The sequence below is a fragment of the Nerophis ophidion genome, linkage group LG04 (assembly GCF_033978795.1).
Source record: "Nerophis ophidion isolate RoL-2023_Sa linkage group LG04, RoL_Noph_v1.0, whole genome shotgun sequence".
In the NCBI taxonomy this organism is placed as follows: Eukaryota; Metazoa; Chordata; class Actinopteri; order Syngnathiformes; family Syngnathidae; genus Nerophis; species Nerophis ophidion.
In genome coordinates, this window is record NC_084614.1 from 52,964,368 (window position 1) to 52,985,317 (window position 20,950).

The window sequence follows — 20,950 nt, forward strand, 5'->3', positions numbered from 1 at the left end:
GCATAGTTTTATGAGTCACCATTGCAACTTTTTCTAAATTACATTTCACTTGTAAGCTTTTTTTATTCCACTTTCGTTATGTTTTTTAGTTTAATAGTATATTTAGAATGTGCTGTGGGCCTTTAAAACATTAGCTGTGGATCGCAAATGGCCTCCAGGCCACAATTTTGACACTCCTGATATAGATAATAAAAATTCAATCTGATAAGTATATGTATAAAAAGCAGAGCTTGGCGACGTGTGTGTTTATCATAAGGCAGTCAGCATCTTTGCGACAGTAAACAATGTCGGTGATGACGTCACTGTCAGCGAGTGACACTTGCTAACTTGTCAGCCATTTCTCCAAGAGACTCCTTTAACAATCCTCGCACATTATCACTTCAGAAGGCACATATTTTCCCCATTTGTTGACTTGCATAGTATGTTTTTGGGTGAAGGAGTCTGGTTGGGTGCTAGTTAGCTTGAAGCGAACAGCTAACCTGTCTCCATCCTTGAACCATGTGGATCCAGCGGGAGATAAACGTGAAGTTTCCATGCACTCACAAAGTCTAATACAAGTCATTTACTGGACTCATGGCACAGGATGAAGTTAAAAAGGTGTTTACCATGAATTGATTAACGTGGACCCCGACTTAAACAAGTTGAAAAACTTATTGGGGTGTTACTATTTAGTTGTACGGAATATGTACTGAACTGTGCAATCTACTAATAAAAGTCTCAATCAATCAATCAATCAATACCATGAAGTCTTTTTTTTGACAGCCTCTCGCGCTTAAGTTATCCGAGTGCAAAGTGAGGCAGTATTTGTCATTGATAAAACTTTAGGCGAATCAAAATTTAAGAAACTATACCTGAAAGTGCATTAGTTTGAAGTTAACCAATAATCATTGGACCCGGCAAATATAATCAAAACAAAACACCGGCGGAAAACGATAAACAATAAAATAAAATAAAAAAAACAAGCAAAATAAATAAATAAATACAGATCCCCCGTCCAAGGGACATGCAGACTTCTGGAAATTTGTGTTTTTTTCTAAGTTCAATGCGTTAAAAAAAACTGTGCGTTAACGCCAACACTGGTGAGTCATTAAAAATAAGGTCTTCCAACTCAATAGTTAAATGTACAAGATTATTCTTCACTTTTTTGTTAATAAAATACCCTCCTTAGAGACAGAGGCTGATCCGGAGTTCTGGTGTGGGGTCCAAAGGAAGCTCCACCACCAACATTCTGAAGAGGACTGGCTCCTGTAGTTTGGAAAACGGAGGCGGGATAAAAAACACAGACTGTGGAGACAAGTCAGGGATGGAAGAAGACGAGGACTACGGGATATTCCACCCCTTCCACATCCCAGGTGAGCAAGTGTCATGGCTGACTGATTGACTTGAATAAACTAAACGTATGTGAGCGTCTGTGCCTCAGCTGGCTGCTCCGCACGGATCAAGTGGTTCATCACGTGGCCTCTAGGCCTCCTGCTCTACTGCAGCGTGCCCAACTGTGTTCTACCACGCTGGCACCGCTGGTTCATGGTCACCTTTGTGGCCTCCACACTGTGGATCGCTGTCTTCTCCTACCTCATGGTGTGGATGGTAAGCCCCACTGGATAGAAGGAACATTTCACCTGAATGAGAGCAGACATTTAGTAGCACATGTCCCATGCAGGTCACCATTGTGAGTTTCACCTTAGACATCCCAGACTACATCATGGGCATCACCTTCCTGGCTGCAGGGACCAGCGTGCCCGACTGCATGGCCAGCCTCATTGTTGCCCGACAAGGTCAAATAAAAACATCCAAATTGTCCACAAAGTCTGACATGTTTCTCTTTTGTCAGGCATGGGAGACATGGCGGTTTCCAACTCCATAGGCAGCAATATCTTTGACATCCTGCTGGGTTTAGGTTTCCCCTGGGCTTTACGCACACTTGTGGTAGATCACGGATCATCAGTAAGCAAACATTAGCTTTTTTTTTTAAATTCCTCTTACTGTTGTCTCCTAGCAACACTTGTATTTTCATGCTTCCCCACAGGTGTCTATCAATAACAAAGGACTGGTGTATTCTGTTATCCTGCTGCTGGCCTCTGTGTTCCTCACGGTGAGTCCACACAGCAGATGTTTCCACCGGCCATTTTAAAATCTTGTACACCTGGGACTTAGAGGTACCATTCCTTTCAGGTGACCAGCATTTATCTGAACCGCTGGAGGCTGGATCGCCGCCTTGGATTTGGCCTGTTGTTTCTCTACTCCATCTTCCTGCTCTGCTCCATCTTCTTTGGCCAGATGTGAGGCTAAGATCAGACCTTTTTTACCTACTGCCTGTCCTCTTTGCTCTAGTCCAAAAAAAGAAAGTTGGTGTTTGTTTTCCTAGCTGTTTGTAGTGCGTACACACGCACATTAGTTTGATTTCTTACAGTGTTTGATGACATAAAGGAGCAACTTAGTTATCCGAATCTTATACATGATCCTATTTAATTTATTGGAAAAGAAACACCAGTTGTTGGTATAAATGTTGTTCTTAACGGTACTTTATTCTGCTGTCATGCTAGCTACACCAGATTCAGCATATTGTCTGTTTACGTTTATATTTGAGTGTAATATTTACAGTAGCAGTTGCCTCCATGCAGTCTGTCTGAGGCTCTGACGTCCTACAGTAAATAGGACACCTTGAACATGTCAGCATTTCTAGACTAGAACGATTGATATGAAATGCATAATAATAGTATTGGTACATCTTTATGTACGCTCATTGACTTAGTCTTTAGGGATCTTGTTAGGATTCAAGAAAAATATACAAACTTTGACTTTAGGATGTATTTTTTACACTTTGATGCTTTCTTGTTTGATTTCAAGCACTTTGGTGGAACATTTTAATTTAGCACAAACCTTCACTGCTATTTATTGTACTTGTGAGCAATAATATTGCATACTGCTGCTCCTTTTAATAATAATCAAATAATTCTAACCATTGCTTGTTTTTCTATGAGGGAAAAAAGCTGCCAGACGTTGGTAGTGATATGAAATGTTCCACCAAAGGCCAGAATTGTTTGAATACAATACTTTCTACCTTTTTTTTAATGTTCAATGACTGATTATAGATTTACAATACTGAAGCTCCGACTAATTAGATTTGTGATGGTAATCCTATTTAAATTAGATTTTGTGAATAATTGTTCATGCATATTTCTGTGGAAAATATATATATTTTGAATGTTTCACACACTTAGGATTTTGTGAAAGGGAACTTCAAGCAAAGTTTTAAGAAATAAGATGCAGACTGTGTAAGCCACTGCAGCCAGAATGTTTATATGGTAAAAATATGTTTATTAAAATGTGATGCTGGGATAAAATATATTTTAGAGTTCACACTAGGCATCAGATTATAGACTGTTGATTCTTGAGTGCAATAAAAATATTCAACAATTTTTGTTTAAATTTTTTCTTTTAAAAAGGAAAACACGCACGATGCATGCTCATTCAAATTGAAACACTGCTGCCATCTAGTGGAGGACATCTGCAACCATGGAAGGCGTTTCTAGTATACACGTGTACTATAACCAAGATCTATATCTTAAGATATGAAGATTTGTAGATCTACAGTATATTGATTTTGCACACTTGAATAGTTAACTTGTATATATGTATACTGTCCAAAGTATTGTGTGGCACACAAAACAATATTACAGTGTTTAGTATTTTATTTATGTTCCTGGGGGACATTCCAGCAGTCACCTATGCTGATAGTTTTCATCGAAACGCTCACTACATTTTGCAGGCAGCAATGTTTTCTCCCAACATTTGCAAGTCACTTCTCTGCCTTGCAAGTACGACTGAAATCTAGCCTAACCCTATACTTCAAAGCTCTGACAGGTGCATGATCGCTGAACACGTAAGTCCGATCACCCTTTCCTCAAACACTCAGCTTCAAGTTGGAAAGAAAGTGACAAGATAGCAAACTGCTAGAACACAGCAACGAGGAGCTAAAATGTCGCATGCATACATCTTCAACATACATGAACAAGGAGACTGGCTAGTGGGAGTCAGGAGTACACTTTAGGGACCCCGAATATCAATGAATCATTTACCCTCGATCTTTTCCTGAAATGTTTCATATTTAACCATAGTGCAGTGCAATTAGACACCCCTGCAAACAACAGTAAGCATATTGTTCTCTTTGTAAAGGTGTGTATACGATTATATATATAGTCATTTTTCCATTGCTGTCAATAAATACCTGTTTTAATAAAAAGTACATGATAGTACTTCGGGCGCCATGTTTGTAGTTCCTTTTGAAACATTTCATTTCGGTCACACTTCAGCTTTGGAGCCATGTTCATAAGCCTGTCAGATCTATTTTTAGCATGTGGCCACTGGCATGACATTATGGCAAGTCTAATAAACTGTATTTTCGAAATATATATAAATTGTACAAAAGTTAATGTGATAGTTGCAGGTGTGGTAACAGTCATATTAGAAGACATGAGGCCAGCGTGGTGAAGTGTACTTCCCTTTGGACCAATCACACCCTCCCTCTGGACACACCCGTGCGCTCCTCACATCACCGCTGATGCAGCTCAAAGTGCGAGTGTGCGCAGAAGGAGTGGCCATCATGAGTGCGGGGTGATCTGCATCTGATAAATGGATGCTTTATCTTTGAGGAGGTCCAGACAGAGATGGCAGCTCCAGCTCCCTGAGGGCCGCAACACAGAGAAAAAGTCTTATTAAAGGCAATCTTTATTTTTGAAAAAACTATGGATTAGTTACACCTAATATAGTTTACTTTTTTGTAATTTGTATTAGAATAGTATTTAACAAGAATGACTCATGAGAACACAATCATATTACAGCGTATTTCTTAATTTATTTTTGTAAAATTAAGACTAAAATTACAACTTTTCCTGTAGTATAAAGTACTTCAACTTCCAAGCTTAATTGGTTACATGTCTGACCTCGTAACTCTAAAAATTGGTTCCTCAGATCAGCCCTTCCCATCCATTTCTACCGCTTATCCCTTTCGGGGTCGCGGGGGGTGCAGGAGCCTATCTCACCTGCATTCGGGCGGAAGGCGGGGTACACCCTCCACAAGTCACCACCTCATGGCAGGGCCAACACAGACAGACACTCACATTCACACACTAGGGCCAATTTAGTGTTGCCAATCAACCTATCCCCAGGTGCATGTATTTGGAGGTGGGAGGAAGCCGGAGTACCCAGAGGGAACCCACGCAGTCACGGGGAAAACATGCAAACTCCACACAGAAAGATCCCGAGCCCAGGATCGAACCCAGGACCTTCGTACTGTGAGGCACATGAACAAACCCCTGTACCACGGTGCTGCCGTTAGCCCCTTCTATTCGGCAGCCCTACCCATTAAAGTGAATTTAAATCAATGTAATCCATGATTGGATCTCTCAAAAAAGCACAATCTTAACTCAAATGATCTGTGTTGGGCCTGTGATGAGTCAGAGACTTGTCCAGGGTGTACCACGCCTTCCGCCCGAATGCAGCTGAGATAGGCTCCAGCACCCTCCGCAACCCCGAAAGGGACAAGCGGTAAAAAATGGATGGGTGGATGGCTGGATGGATATTCGCAACTTAAAGCTTTGCAAAAAGCCGAGATAGCTAATATTCTAAAGTACTTGTAAATTGAGGCACCAAAATAAATTTTATTGTGATATGAATTTATTGTCATGATTTAATATGAATTCATGCTCTTTTGTGGGAATGTTGCTTATCATTCACAATCATGTGAAACAAGCAAAGGTGTTTTGCTGTTTTTTAATGCATTTTAACACGTAAATAAATGCTAGCAAGAGTCTGCTAACAACATCCAAAAACCTCCATCAACGTTTTATATACACGCTTATATACATTTGTTAAGTAACAGGCACATTACAGTAATCCATCCATTTCTAACGCTTATTCCCTTAGGTGTTGCGGGGGGCGCTGGTGGCTATCTCAGCTACAATCGAGCAGAAGGCGGCGTACACCCTGGACAAGTCGCAACCTCATCGCAGGGCCAACACAGATAGACAGACAACATTCACACTCACATTCACACACTAGGGCCAATTTAGTGTTGCCAATCAACCTATCCCCAGGTGCATGTCTTTGGAAGTGGAAGGAAGCCGGAGTGACCGGAGGGAACCCACGCAGTCATGGGGAGGACATGCAAACTCCACACAGATTGAACCCAGAACTACTCATGAACTTCGTATTGTGAGGCAGACGCACTAACCCCTCTACCACCATGCTGCCACATTACAGTAATAACATTTAATGTTTACATATTTTAGTCATTTTAAGTACACAGTGGTACATAATTTCCGACACATCACAGCGTTTGCGATTTCATTCAAGGACATCTACTTTAGGACATATGATGATCCAGAAAATTATATTTGTTTGCCTGAATATACAAGGATGAGCTACAAGTTTTAGAAGTTGAGTGTTTAACAGATGTGGCTATACTGAAACACTTAGCATCATGCAGCAGTATTGCTAAGTGCTCTTGCTGAGATGACGACTGATGGGATGTTTAAATCTTATCCTTTAGATAAAGAATTAATCATAATCTTCATGCAAATAAAAAATACATTAAAAAGGTTCTGCAACCAAGTGTCTTTTTTTGTCTTTCTCGCCATGTCCGTGTACGAGTTGAATGTCAAAGTTGACCAACTTCTTGATTCATGGCAACACAAACTTCTGCTATAAAAGTGAGAGGCATGATTTATCGACACTTAATCTTTACCAACTCAGAGGCGATGCAGCAAAAGCAGCTCACTATTTCAATAGCCGAAAGCCAGTTAGCCATCTGTGATCATGGTGCCGCTAAAAGTAGTTCCCTGGTGTTAGCACTTATAATAACAATATTGTGAATACTAGGTTGATATTCAGATTGCGACATCATGTAAATAGAGTATTAATGGTGTTTTTTAGATGTATTGTAAAGGGCTTTATGGGCACAATAGATCAGTGGTCCCCAACCACCGGCCCTCGGCCCAGTACCAGACCGCGGCCTGATTGGTACCAGGCCGCACAAGAAATAAAAAAATAAAAAAAAGGTTTTTGTTTTTTTTAAATTATTAAATCAACATAAAAAAAGAATATATACATTATATATCAATATAGATCAATACAGTCTGCAGGGATACAGTCTGTAAGCACACTTGATTGTATTTCTTTATGGGAAAAATAATAATAAAATAAAATAAAATAAAAAAAACAGTCCGTGGGACAAATTTTCAAACGTTGACCGGCCTGCAGCTACAAAAAGGTTGGGGACCAATGCAATAGAAGACTTCCAAGTAGCTTCATTGTTAAGACACCTTGTACTTGCCGGATTTTACAAGTTAAAATGCAAAAAAAAAGAAAAATATATGCTCTTGTCTTACGTAAGTATTGTGAATGATAGGCAAAATTACAAATTAAGTGCAGTTTCCTTTAAAATGTAGACTAGTCTATACTTACATGATTTTTTATTGTAAAACCTTTTTAAAAATCCTTGTAAAATTACTTTTTCATTGTTGATTACAAATGTATTACTGTAAAGTCAAGTTTATTCTCTTTCAGGTTTTGATTTAATTCTTATAAAATGAGTTAAATTCTGAATTTTTCCATCTCATTACATTGAAACCATTCCCCCCCATATCTTATATTTATTTATCTTCTCATACTTCATGTTTATGTTTCCATAATTGTCTTCCTTTATTCTAGTAGTGATATTTTGTTCAAGAAAGTCCTAATGCTTTGTACACAATCAAGTTTTTGACTTGATATGAATACAGAAGATATTCTGCTATCCAAAGAAGTTGCAGTTTCAAGTACTTAATTGCACTTGGTCCAAAATGTAACCAGCTTGAAAATGTAAAATCAGAAGGAAACTTTGATAAGAGTTTGTGTACACGAGTGAGGGTAAAACAAACCTTCAGGAGGTTCAGACATGGGCGGGTTGAGACAGTACATGTGGTAACCTCGATCACAGTCATCACAGAAGAGCAGTTGATCCTGGAAGTAAATATGTGAAGATGAAATGTCTTATAGATTCTAAAAGGTGTGTGCTTGTGTGTGTGTGTACTCACGTCATTCTCAGAGGTGCCGCACTTGTTGCAGCACTTACACTCAATGCACTGCCAGCGATACGTCTTGACGGCGGCCATCATGACGGGTGTGAATTGTAGACAGGATGGGTGTCCTACGGTCATCATGTTGTTTTTGGCAGGCTTCCAACAGAATGACTTTGTATTAAGTGGCGTGAAACCCACCTGAGCGTCCACAGTCGGAACAAGACACCAGCTCTTCTGACTGGCCCGTCTTGTGGTTGGTTTTGGAGTCTCCCAGGCAGAAGTCACAGTAGTTGTTGGGCAGAGCAATACCGTCTGGGCCTTTCTTAACAGCTGAAGAAACATTCTATTAAAGCCAAGTGTGTCAGGTTGACCAAAGAACATCTGCCATTGGACACTCACTTTTGGGCTGCGGAGGCTGTGGAGGCAGTGGCGGCGGCGGCGGGGCCTCGCTGACTTCCATCTCTTCCGCATTGTCGCCCTCTTCGTCCGCCAGGTGTGAGTGGGTGTAGTGGTAGCTCAGACCTGGACGGTTCTTGTAGCGCTTCCCGCAAACTGAAACCAGGACAGGAAAACAAAACATGCGTTATCACTAAAGAAGGTTGCGAAACTCCTCTGATGTCCATTTTGTGTAGCTTGTAGGAATCAGCTCACATTATCCACACACTGAAAGTCCTACCATGAATTACTGCATTTATTTACGGAACTGCAGAGAATACCAGGACAATACGAAAAGTAAGGTAGTTATTACAGGTAGAACCTTCATTTCAATATATATATATATATATATATATATATATATATATATATACATATATATCAGGGGTCGGCAACCCGCGGCTCTGGAGTCGCATGCGGCTCTTTTGCGCCGCCCTAGTGGCTCTCCGGATCTTTTTCAAAAATATATGAAAAATTGAAATGATGTGGGGAAAAAAAACATTTTTTATTCTAATTTGGTTTCTGTAGGAGGACAAACATGACAAAAACCTCCCTAATTGATATAAAGCACACTGTTTGTATTAAACATGCTTCACTGATTTGAGTATTTGGCAAGCGCCGTTTTGTCCTACTAATATTGGCGGTCCTTGAACTCACCCTAGTTTGTTTACAATTTACATGTATAACTTTCTCCGACTTTTTATGCCACTTCTTTTTCTGTCTCATTTTGTCCACCAAACTTTTAATGTTTGCACAAAGGTGAATTTTGTTGACGTTATTGACTTGTGTGGAGTGCTAATCAGACATATTTGGTCAGTGCATGACTGCAAGCTAATCGATGCTAACATGCTATTTAGGCTAGCTATATTGCATCATTATGCCTCATTTGTAGCTATATTTGAGCATATTTGTTTTCCTTTAAGTCCTCTTATTTCAATTTATATCTCATGACACACTATATGTATTTATATATATATATATATATATGTATATATATATTTTTTTTTTACAAATGATTGCAACTCTGTTAATACAAGCGTGCACATGGCAACATGAAGCTGTGAGGTTAGAGGTCATTGACAGGTGAGAGAGTGTGAGTCTTGCGACGATGAGAACATTTGTAAGCGGATGTTGTCTTCCCTACAATCGCCTGAGAGGCTTTGAGTCACACGTACAACAAAGCGGCAGAAGCCCAGGTAAAAAATAAGGGCATGATCACACTAATCATTGTACCGTGTTGCACTTTGGTGCGATTCCCTGTCCTTCTACTGGCCCCTGCTGACCTGAGTGTACATTCGTACTTCAGATTGTTTGTCCCCTCGACTTCTCTCACCAGTGGACTACTTGCCATTTCTCTTTTGGAGTTGTTGAATATTTATTTAGAACTAAGTTGCTGCAGTCTTGTCGCAGACCGACCAAGAAAAGTGATGAGTTCTCCACCCCCAGTTTGTAAGTTTTAAAATATAACAATTATTAATTACTAAACCATTCCATGTGTGATGTCCTCAGGAAGTTTTTTCATGCATATTCGTACGTGCTATTGTAATGAAATCAAGTTTGCGTCAGTAGCATTAATGAATATGCTAACATTTTTACAAGTGTCTGTGTTAGTATTATTAACTTACAATGGCATTCTTTTTGTAATGTTTCAGTTTCCTAAATTCACTAAAGTGTCACCGTGGAGCTATTGAGTCTGTTTAGCTGTTTGAAGAGTTAGCTTCCTCAGTTAGTGGGTCCATGACTTCGGTATTGTTTGATCAGTCGTTTTACTGTCTTGTAACAAGCACTGTTTGGAAACAATTAAGGTATATACACTACCGTTCAAAAGTTTGGGGTCATCCAAACAATTTTGTGTTTTCCATGAAAAGTCACACTTATTCACCACCATACGTTGTGAAATGAATAGAAAATAGATTCAAGACATTGACAAGGTTAGAAATAATGATTTGTATTTGAAATAAGATTTTTTTTTACATCAAACTTTGCTTTCGTCAAAGAATCCTCCATTTGCAGCAATTACAGCATTGCAGACCTTTGGCATTCTAGCTGTTAATTTGTTGGGGTAATCCGGAGAAATTGCACCCCACTCTTCTAGAAGCAGCTCCCACAAGTTGGATTGGTTGGATGGCCACTTCTTGCGTACCATACGGTCAAGCTACTCCCACAACAGCTCAATGGGGTTCAGATCTGGTGACTGCGTTGGCCACTCTATTACCGACAGAATACCAGCTGCCTGCTTCTTCTCTAAATAGTTCTTGCACAATTTGGAGGTGTGTTTTGGGTCATTGTCCTGTTGTAGGATGAAATTGGCTCCAATCAAGCGCTGTCCACTGGGTATGGCATGGCGTTGCAAAATGGAGTGATAGCCTTCCTTATTCAGAATCCCTTTTACCCTGTACAAATCTCCCACCTTACCAGCACCAAAGCAACCCCAGACCATCACATTACCTCCACCATGCTTAACAGATGGCGACAGGCATTCTTCCAGCATCTTTTCAGTTGTTCTGCGTCTCACAAACGTTCTTCTTTGTGATCCAAACACCTCAAACTTGGATTCATCCGTCCACAACACTTTTTTCCAGTCTTCCTCTGTCCAATGTCTGTGTTCTTTTCCCCACTTAATCGTTTTCTTTTATTGGCCAGTCTCAGATATGGCTTTTTCTTTGCCACTCTGCCCTAAAGCCCAGAATCCCGCAGCCGCCTCTTCAATGTAGATGTTGACACTGGTGTTTTGCGGGTACTATTTAACGAAGATGCCAGTTGGGGACCTGTGAGGCGTCTATTTCTCAAACTAGAGACTCTAATGTACTTATCTTCTTGCTCAGTTGTGCAACGCGGCCTCCCACTTCTTTTTCTACTCTGATTAGAGCCTGTTTGTGCTGTCCTCCGAAGGGAGTAGTACACACCGTTGGAGGAAATCTTCGATTTCTTAAAAAATTCTCGCATGGAGTAGTCTTCATTTCTAAGAACAAAAATAGACTGTCGAGTTTCAGATGAAAGTTCTCTTTTTCTGGCGATTTTGAGCGTTTAATCGACCCCACAAATGTGATGCTCCAGAAACTCAATCTGCTCAAAGGAAGGTCAGTTTTGTAGCTTCTGTAACGAGCTAAACTGTTTTCAGATGTGTGAACATGATTGCACAAGGGTTTTCTAATCATCAATTAGCCTTCTGAGCCAATGAGCAAACACATTGTACCATTAGAACACTGGAGTGATAGTTGCTGGAAATGGGCCTCTATAAACCTATGTAGATATTGCACCAAAAACCAGACATTTGCAGCTAGAATAGTCATTTACCACATTAGCAATGTATAGAGTGTACTTCTTTAAAGTTAAGACTAGTTTAAAGTTATCTTCATTGAAAAGTACAGTGCTTTTCCTTCAAAAATAAGGACATTTCAATGTGACCCCAAACTTTTGAACGGTAGTGTAAGTAATTTACAAAATCATTCATACCGATATATATCTGCAGCTTAAAGTCTGGTGCTGCTAATATATATATTTCTTCAAAAATTTGGTCGATGCAACTTAAATACCGATGCGCTCTCTCGCCCAGAAAATACTGTAAGTGCTTTTGACCCATGCCCACTTGAAGTGTGTTACAATAGAAAGAAAAAAGCTAAGTAGAAAAACTTAACAAGTATATTAATAGGTGAGGAGAGAGAAAAATATCCACACAGGACAACCACACTGTCAGCCATAGATATGAATGAGTACGTCTTTGAGCTGCAAGTTTACGGTAACTGGAGACAAAATGTCTTGAGAATTCCGTGGTTTTAGAAGGCAAGGAAACTAAAACAAGGTTTCCTGCTCGGTAAATAGGGCCGTTTTTTTTTTTCCCATGGCATGCTACTACAGTTCTCATGTAATTAGTCTTTTATGTACATGGACAGCATAAGTATGCATGTATATAAAAGACGGAAATGACGGAATACTTCATAAATCAGTAGTCAACGGAAGAGCCTTTTTATACATATAATAAATAATTAATCGTAATGCATTTATAATATATAGTATACAACAAGGGTCTTAAACTCAATTTACTTGGGGGCCCGCTGGTGGACACCAACGGTGTGGGATACTGTCAAGCTGAAAAAGGAGTCCTATTCGGTCCTTCTAGCTCATGGGACTCTGGAGGCAATGGACAGGTACAAACAGGCAGTGTGCGGCTTTGGTGATTGCAGAGGGCAAAAACTTGTACATGGGAGGAATTTGGAGAAGCCATGGAAAACAACTTTTGGACGGTTTTGATGCGATTCTGGATCACCACCCGCCGCCTCAGAAAGGGGAAGCCAAACACTGTCAACACAAATGTATAGTGGGGACAATATGCTGCGGACGTCGACTGGGGATATTGTGGATCTGTGGAAGGAATACTTTGAAGACCTCCTCAATCCCACCTACACGTCTTTCAATGAAGATGATGGGCTCTCCTATTTCTAGGGCTGAGGTTGACGAGGTAGTTAAGAAGCCTTTTGGTGGTAGGGCCCCGGGGGTGGATGAGATCCACCCTAAGTTCCTTAAGGATGTAGATGCGGTGGGGTTGTCGTGGTTGACAAGACTCTGCAACATTGCGTGGACATCGGGGTGGTACCTCTGGATTGGCAGACCGGGTGGTGGTTCCTCCCTTTAAAAAGGGGGATCAAAGGGTTCGTTTTAACTATCGTGGGATCAAACTCCTCAGCCTTCCCGGTACAGTCTATTCAGGTGTACTGGAGAAGAGGCTTCACCGGATAGTCAAACCTCTGATTTAGGAGGAGCAGTGTGGTTTTCGTCCTGGTTGTGGTACTGTTGACCAACTCTATACTCTCGGCAGGATCCTTGAGGGTGCCTGGGAGTCTAAATGTGTTTTGTGGACTCAGAGAAGGCATTTGACTGTGTCCCTCGGGAAGTCCTGTCGAGAGTGCTGAGAGTATGGTGTATCGGACCGCCTGATTGTGGCAATCCGCTCAATGTATGATTTGTGTCAGAGCTTGGTCAGCATTGCAGTAAGTCGAACCAATTTTCAGTGAGAGTTGTACTCCGTCAGGGCTGCCTTTTGTCCCCAATTCTGTTTTCAACTTTTATGGACAGTTTCTAGGTGCAGTCAGGGCGTTGGGGGGGATCCAGTTGGTTGTCTGCAGGATTGGATCTCTGCTTTTTGCGGATAATGTGTTCCTGTTGGCTTCATCGGGCCAGGATCTTCTACTCTCACTGGATCGGTTTGCAGCCGAGTCTGAAGCGACTGGGATGGAAATCAGCACCTCAAAGTCTGAGGCCATGGTACTCACCTGGAAAAGGATGGAGTGCCATCTCCACGTTGGGGAGGAAATCCTGCCCCAAGTGGAGGAGTTCAAGTACCTTAGGGTCTTGTTCAATAGTGAGGGAAGAGTGGATTGTGCGATCAACAGGCGGATTGGTGCAGCGTCTACAGTGGTGCAAGGCCCAGTATCGGCCGATCTATGTCTTTATTCTCACATGTGGTCATGAGCTTTGGGTTATGACCGCAAGGGAAAAAATCACGGGTACAAACTGCCAAAATTAGTATTGTCCGTGGTACTCTCCCTTGGAGATAGGGTGAGAAGCTCTGTCATTCAGGAGGAGCTCAGTGTAAAGCCGCTGCTCCTCCATATCAAGAGGCGCCAGATGAGGTGGTTCCGGCTTCGGTTCAGAATACCCCCCCGAACGCCTCCCTGGGGAGAGGTTAAGGGCGTGTCCGACCAGTAGGACACCACGGGGAAAACCGAGGACATGGTGGAGAGACTAGGTCTCCCAGCTGTCCTCGGGATCCCCTGGGAATAGCTCGACGAAGTAGCTGGGAAGATGGAAGTCTGGGCTTTTCTACTTAGGCTGCTGTCCCCGCGACCCGAATTTGGATAAGCGGAAGAAGATGGATGGATGGCTGGATGGATACTTGGGAGGGCCGCTGAAGACAGAGTATGGGTGAGGCTGGTTCACATCATGTATTCCACAAGAAAATATTTGTAAAAAAAAATTCCAATCTTCTCAAATGTCTGTTTTTAAAAAAAAAAAAAAAAAAATAGGGCTTCACGGTGACAGAGGGGTTAGTGCGTCTGCCTCACATTACGAAGTTCCTGCAGTCCTGGGTTCAAATCTAGGCTCGGGATCTTTCTGTGTGGAGTTTGCATGTTCTCCCCGTGAATGCGTGGGTTCCCTCCGGGTACTCCGGCTTCCTCCCACTTCCAAAGACATGCACCTGGGGATAGGTTGATTGGCGACACTAAATTGGCCCTAGTGTGTGAATGTGAGTGTGAATGTTGTCTGTCTATCTGTGTTGGCCCTGCGATGAGGTGGCGACTTGTCCAGGGTGTACCCCGCCTTCCGCCCGATTGTAGCTGAGATAGGCGCCAGCGCCCCCCGCAACCCCAAAAGGGAATAAGCGGTAGAAAATGGATGGATGGATGGATAATGAAAAATAATAAATACAAAAATTAACAAGAAAACAGGTAAATAAATGTTTAAAGCTGTGGAAAATATTTGAAGTTCACTTGGTTTCACTGTTGTGTTTAGCAGGCGCACAGAGAACATCTTGATGCACAGAGAACACAATTTCCACAATGTCTAATTTTTGCTTCTATTTCCTGACTGTAATAGCAGCATGGCGGTCGGCGCATAATAGTCTGGTAACAGTCTCCTTTGTTTTTGCGCTCGATGTTCATGTCTTTTATGACGTGAACAAAATGGCATTTATAGATAGTAGAACGTACTGGGATAGCGAGCGCAAAAAGGTGACTTCTAAACATAGTGATAGAAATAAAAATAATGATTTACATCATATAGAAATATATGTATTGTAGTGTTCATCGTGTGAGGCAATGTAAATACCATACAAACAGCGTGATGCGGGTTATTGAGGACTGTGATTGCCGACGGACAGGTGTCGCTATGTGACTGCAGACAATAGGCTACATTGAGTTCCTTACTTCTTTTGGGGGTTTTTATCCAGACACATACGCATCACATTGATTTTTAATTTTGTCAGAGAGTGACATATATAAAGTAGATACTGTATAATGTCCCGCAGGGAATAAAATTGAAAACATTTTTTAAGTGTTGTGAACGCAGTGCACTGGGATGAATGACCGCGTGAGTCCAATAGAAACAAGGAAGCCAGCCACAATGCTGTGGTCACTTTTACTCATTGAGAAATGTTTCTCTGCTTGCATCAAGCCCAGTTGATGTCCCGCCGTGATTGGTACCTTCGTTCAGCTACGCACACAACATTGTAATATGCCATTTAAATACAGTCGCTTTACCACCCGAGCCACAAAGTGGGGAGCCAGACAAAAAAACGCACTCAGAACAATCCCAAGATTCACGTTTATCTACAGTAGCTTGCAACCACATCAATCAATCAATCAATGTTTATTTATATAGCCCCAAATCACAAATGTCTCAAAGGACTGCACAAATCATTAAGACTACAACATCCTCGGAAGAACCCACAAAAGGGCAAGGAAAACTCACACCCAGGGGGCAGGGAGAATTCACATTCAGTGGGACGCCAGTGACAATGCTGACTATGAGAAACCTTGGAGAGGACCTCAGATGTGGGCAACCCCCCCCCCTCTAGGGGACCGAAAGCAAACATCAAAATGTTTGAGGAAAGTTGACAAAGGTTGTCCTCTTCTCAATTAGTGAAGTGAATTATATTTATATAGCGCTTTTCTCTAGTGACTCAAAGCGCTTTACATAGTGAAACCCAATATCTAAGTTACATTTAAACCAGTGTGGGTGGCACTGGGAGCACGTGGGTAAAGTGTCTTGCCCAAGGACACAACGGCAGTGACTAGGATGGCGGACGCGGGAATCGAACCTGCAACCTTCAAGTTGCTGGCACGGCCACTCTACCAACCGAGCTATACCACTACACCGCCCCATTAGATTTGTTTAAAAAGCCAAAAACTAATAAGTGAAGTATTCAAGATAAAAAAAATCAAGCACAGATTAAAGGAGGATACAAGACATGCAGACAGATGTAAGAAGGAGAAAATGTACCTTTATCAGAAGGTTTTGAAATATGCTTTTGTTTGATAGTGTCTGAAAGAGAGGACAAAAGAGACGACAGCAGAGACACTCAGGAGAATGTGGTTATAGTGTCACCAAAGCAGAAAATGAGACTTCCAAGTAGCTTCAATAGCTGACAGGCTTAAGGAGGGCAGAGAAAAAAGATGGACGTCAAGGAGCCTCTGCAAACATTTAGCGACACTCACTGTCACAAGCGTACGGCTTGTCTCTGTCCTCCATGGCTGCCGCGTCTACCTTCTTCTTGCTGCTGCTACCCACTCGACCCTGAACACACACCTCTTTAAAACTTATTTTACAAAATTTTTAAAAAAAAAGTGTTCTTGTGCTAGTATTTACTCACCTTCCCCTTGCCTTTGCCTCTTCTCTTTGGCGTGTCTTCCTCGTAGTCTTCGTCGTCTAGGTCATCCAGGTAGTCGTCAGGCTCCAGGATTTTCTGTGGCGTAGACAGGCACGCCTTCTAACTATTCACAGATGCTGCGGTGATATTCTATAGACGGAATAAGAACCTTTCTGATGCGTGTGGCAGGGTTTAGGCCAGGGGTATAGTCGCTGAGGTTGAGGTCTTCCTCGGATGCTCGGGGATCTGCAGGTGTCCGTTTCTCCTGGGACTCGCTCTTCAGCAGGGCCTCCAGGCTGCTGCCATCTGACGACAATAGCGTCTCCTTCTTCAGGCCAAAATCAAGCTCTGTGCATCACGACAAGAGCATGACCCGGGTGACCAAATGTTGAATATTGAAGATGCTTGAATAAACAGCATTTTTAAAGTATATATATACCGTATTTTCCGCACTATAAGGCGCACCTAAAAACTTAAAATTTTCTCAAAAGCTGACAGTGCGCCTTATAATCCGGTGCACCTTATATATGGACCAATATTAAGCCACAACAGGTCTCACAACTACGGTAAGCAGCCGCCGATTTCATTTTCCCCCGTAGAACAAGCACGCGGTGCATGCTGGGATATATGACTGCGCCAAGCCGTGCCATTTCATTTCCATTTGTGTGTTTATGTAAAGACCTCAAAATGGCTCCTATTAAGAGACATGATTTCAGGAAAGACATGCAGCTGGGGGATAGGTTGATTGGCAACACTAAATTGGCCCTAGTGTGTGAATGTGAGTGTGAATGTTGTCTGTCTATCTGTGCTGGCCCTGCGATGAGGTGGCGACTTGTCCAGGGTGTACCCCGCCTTCCGCCCGATTGTAGCTATGATAGGCGCCAGCGCCCCCAAAAGGGAATAAGCGGTAGAAAAAAAAATTTTCAGGAAAGTAGGAATTGTCACTGAACTGCTCGACAACAGCAGCGACACTGACTCCATTAACGACGTCTCGAAATAATGCAAAGCAATAACAATATATCAATAACTCAACGTTGCTCAAAAGTTAATGTCACACAACACAACACACAAATTAAACATGTAAAGCTCACTTTATTAAGTTATTCCTCATCCACGAATCCCTCAAATTCTTCTTCTTCAGTGTCTGAATTAAACATGCCACAAGAGGTCTTGCAACCACGGTAATCAGCAGTCTACCTTATTTTCCGCAGCCGCCTACCTTATTTTACCTCGTAGAAGAAGAAGCGAGCGGTGCATGCTGGGATATATGGCTGCGGGAGGCGTGCCAAGTTTAAACTCAAGGCGATCAGTCACACAGTAGAACACGGGAGTAGAGCAGCAGCGAGAGAATTTAACATTAGCAGCGGTAACTGACTCGTTTAATGACGACTTCGACGAGACGGAGCTGGGCATTTTGGATGCCGTATTCGCCCAACTGTTTGATTCGAACACTGAAGAAGAAGAATTTGAGGGATTCGTGGATGAGGAATAACTTAATAAAGTGAGCTTTACATGTTTACTTTGTGTGTTGTGTTGTGTGACATTATCGTTTGAGCAACGTTGAGTTATTTATATATTATCGCTTTGCACTATTTCGAGTGTTACTATATTGTGATTGCACTAACGTTTGATTTACCGTAACAGTATCAGACTGTTTTTTACATGTTTATATTGAACCGGAGAAAATAATAAAACAGCTGTTTATTCATTTTGGGAGTGAACGGAGTTGTCAGAACGCTGGTTTGTAATCTATTAATAAAGTTTGACTGACCTATCTGACTGTTTTGTTGACATTCCCTTTAGCGCAGCTCTATCTAAAGGATGCATAAAGTAACCCCAGCCTCTACTGCAGCCTCTATTCTATGCGCCTTATAATGCGGTGCGCCTTATATATGAACAAAATATTAAAATAGGCCATTCATTGAAGGCGCGCCTTATAATCCGGTGCGCCTTATAGTGCGGAGAATACGGTGTGTGTGTGTGTATATACATATATATATATATATATACATTAATGCCTTTTATACTGTATTTTGTTTGTTTTATGTACTGTATGTGATTGTATATCTACTTGGATGTTGGAGTCTGCACTAAAGTTGATTGAAACAGTAGACCACACTTGGCAGTTACCAGACTTCACAGGGGGGAAGATGAGCCGGGGGTCTTCTGGAGGATGACATCGCCGCTTCTTCCTCCACCTCCTGGAAGGATATGTGTAGAGCTGGCCAGGAGCCATGCCTGAGGAACATAACTTCTATGAAATGCCATCTTCAATGTTTCTCTATATTTGCTAAGGCAGAAATATTTTGATCAATTTAGTGAACGGACATAACATTTAAAAGTACTCTTGCCATCCTTAAAACCATTAAAGTGTGTGTGGTGATCTACTAAGACTGTTTGTACAATTGCTAACAGTTGCCTTATTTAAATTAGGTTTTTGCATCAGCTACCTCCTGTCACTATGGATACACTCATTTACTGTACATTCATGTTATCATACTCCTGCATTTTGCTATGTTTTAAAACTTGCAGCAGACATGCACCACTTTTATGGGTATTTTAGAAGCTGTCCTGCGGTGCATCTACAATGGAACCCACTTTTTAGCACGCCAAAGATGCGCTTTGGCACTAAATGTGAGCGTGCACTGCAGACGCAAGAAATGGATAATGCAATTATGTTTTATAAATGCAGCAATATACAGAGACATCCTGGATGAAAACCCACGCTTCCCATTCAATCTTATGGAACATGAGGTGTTGTAAAGAAGAATGGGTTAAACTGCCAAATATTGGTGTGCCAAGCTTGTGGCATTGTATTAAAAAACACCTGAGGCTGTAATTCATGCCAAAGGTGCAACAACAAAGTATTGAGCAAAGGGTCTGAATACATATGTACATGGGATTTGAGGTTTTTTTTTAACAAATTTAGAAAAAAAATATACATTTCAGTTTTTTTCTGTCAAGATGGGGTGCTGAGTGTACAATATTGAAAAATAAAATAAACTTTTTTGATTTTTGAAAATGGCATCAATGAAACAAAGAGTGAATGATTTAATAAATAAAGGGTTTGTATGTTCTCTATAGCCAACATTATGTAAAGTTAAGTTAAAGGTCCAATGATTGTCACACACACACTAGGTGTGGTGAAATTTGTCCTCTGCATTTGACCCATCCCCTTGATCACCCCCTGGGAAGTGAAGGGAGCAGTGGGCAGCAGCAGTGCCACGCCCGGGAATTATTTATGGTGATTTAACCCCCAATTCCAAACCTTGATGCTGAGTGCCAAGCAGGGAGGCAATGGGTCCCATTTTTTTATAGTCTTTGGTATAACTGGGTCTGGGTTTGAAATCCCAACCTACCGATCTCAGGGCGGACACTCAAACCACTAGGCCACTGAGTAGGTCACTAGGCCAATGAGTAGGTCAATTCTGTACTATTCTGACTGATCTTTTCTTTAACACAATTAGTGAATGTTAACAACAATCATCACTTTTGGGGGCACTATTTTGCATTTTATTTCTTGTGTAATTATTTACCCATGTTTTTACACAATAACTCAGATATGGTAACACTAGCGAGCAGTAAAGCAGTTTTTTGTCAAGTACATATTTTACTTTATTCATTACTGAAATATGTATTGCCACTTTAAGTTGTATATTTTTATGTGAGATTGCCTGTTCATTTTCTCATCTATTATTACACCCAGAACTATTGTTTCTTTTACTCTTTCAATATCTGCTCTGTCTATTTGACTTTGTTGTCTGCAATCACCAAATAGTTTTATTTTAGTCTTATGGAGAAAATGTCTCATTTGTTTATTTTTGACAATCCCTATATGTTGACATGCATACATAAAACAAAGCTGCAGCGCGATCTCTTCCTTTATTTACAGAAATAATTTTATATAACATTATTGTTTCTATTGTTAATATCAGAGTCTGTTCTGTAAAAAGCTAATCCTGAGAAGCGTACAGCTTATGAATAGGACCCGAGGATGGCGTTGTGGCTTGTGCAGCTCTTTGAAACATTTGTGATTAACTTTGATTGATTGATTGATTAGGCCTACAAACATTTTTGCTTGACGATATCT

At 41.3% G+C, this 20,950-nt stretch overlaps 2 protein-coding genes across 6 annotated transcripts in view; one reads left to right on the plus strand and one right to left on the minus strand.

The window, feature by feature from the left end:
* LOC133551522 (sodium/potassium/calcium exchanger 3) overlaps positions 1–3,419 on the plus strand; it is a 39,756-nt gene extending 36,337 nt beyond the window's left edge. For both annotated transcript variants that reach the window (XM_061898310.1, XM_061898309.1), the window contains exons 12-17: positions 1,169–1,352; positions 1,421–1,587; positions 1,661–1,775; positions 1,832–1,944; positions 2,027–2,092; positions 2,173–3,419. In XM_061898310.1, coding sequence (XP_061754294.1) covers positions 1,169–1,352; positions 1,421–1,587; positions 1,661–1,775; positions 1,832–1,944; positions 2,027–2,092; positions 2,173–2,283 — 756 coding nt within the window. In that variant the 3' untranslated portion in view covers positions 2,284–3,419. The remainder of the gene's footprint in view (positions 1–1,168; positions 1,353–1,420; positions 1,588–1,660; positions 1,776–1,831; positions 1,945–2,026; positions 2,093–2,172) is intronic.
* A 255-nt stretch (positions 3,420–3,674) lies between these two features.
* The window catches only part of dpf2 (double PHD fingers 2), a 30,505-nt gene continuing 13,229 nt past the window's right edge, over positions 3,675–20,950 (minus strand). The window contains exons 3-12 of one of the 4 annotated variants that reach the window (XM_061898335.1): positions 18,991–19,098; positions 17,030–17,208; positions 16,864–16,956; positions 16,709–16,787; positions 16,494–16,535; positions 8,460–8,612; positions 8,259–8,390; positions 8,076–8,188; positions 7,920–8,001; positions 3,675–4,684 (exon numbers count right to left, since the gene is read on the minus strand). In XM_061898335.1, coding sequence (XP_061754319.1) covers positions 4,602–4,684; positions 7,920–8,001; positions 8,076–8,188; positions 8,259–8,390; positions 8,460–8,612; positions 16,494–16,535; positions 16,709–16,787; positions 16,864–16,956; positions 17,030–17,208; positions 18,991–19,098 — 1,064 coding nt within the window. In that variant the 3' untranslated portion in view covers positions 3,675–4,601. Of the gene's footprint in view, positions 4,685–7,919; positions 8,002–8,075; positions 8,189–8,258; positions 8,391–8,459; positions 8,613–16,493; positions 16,536–16,708; positions 16,800–16,863; positions 16,957–17,029; positions 17,209–18,990; positions 19,099–20,950 lie in introns of all 4 variants that reach the window. The other 3 variants (XM_061898334.1, XM_061898337.1, XM_061898336.1) reach the window with 3 other exon arrangements.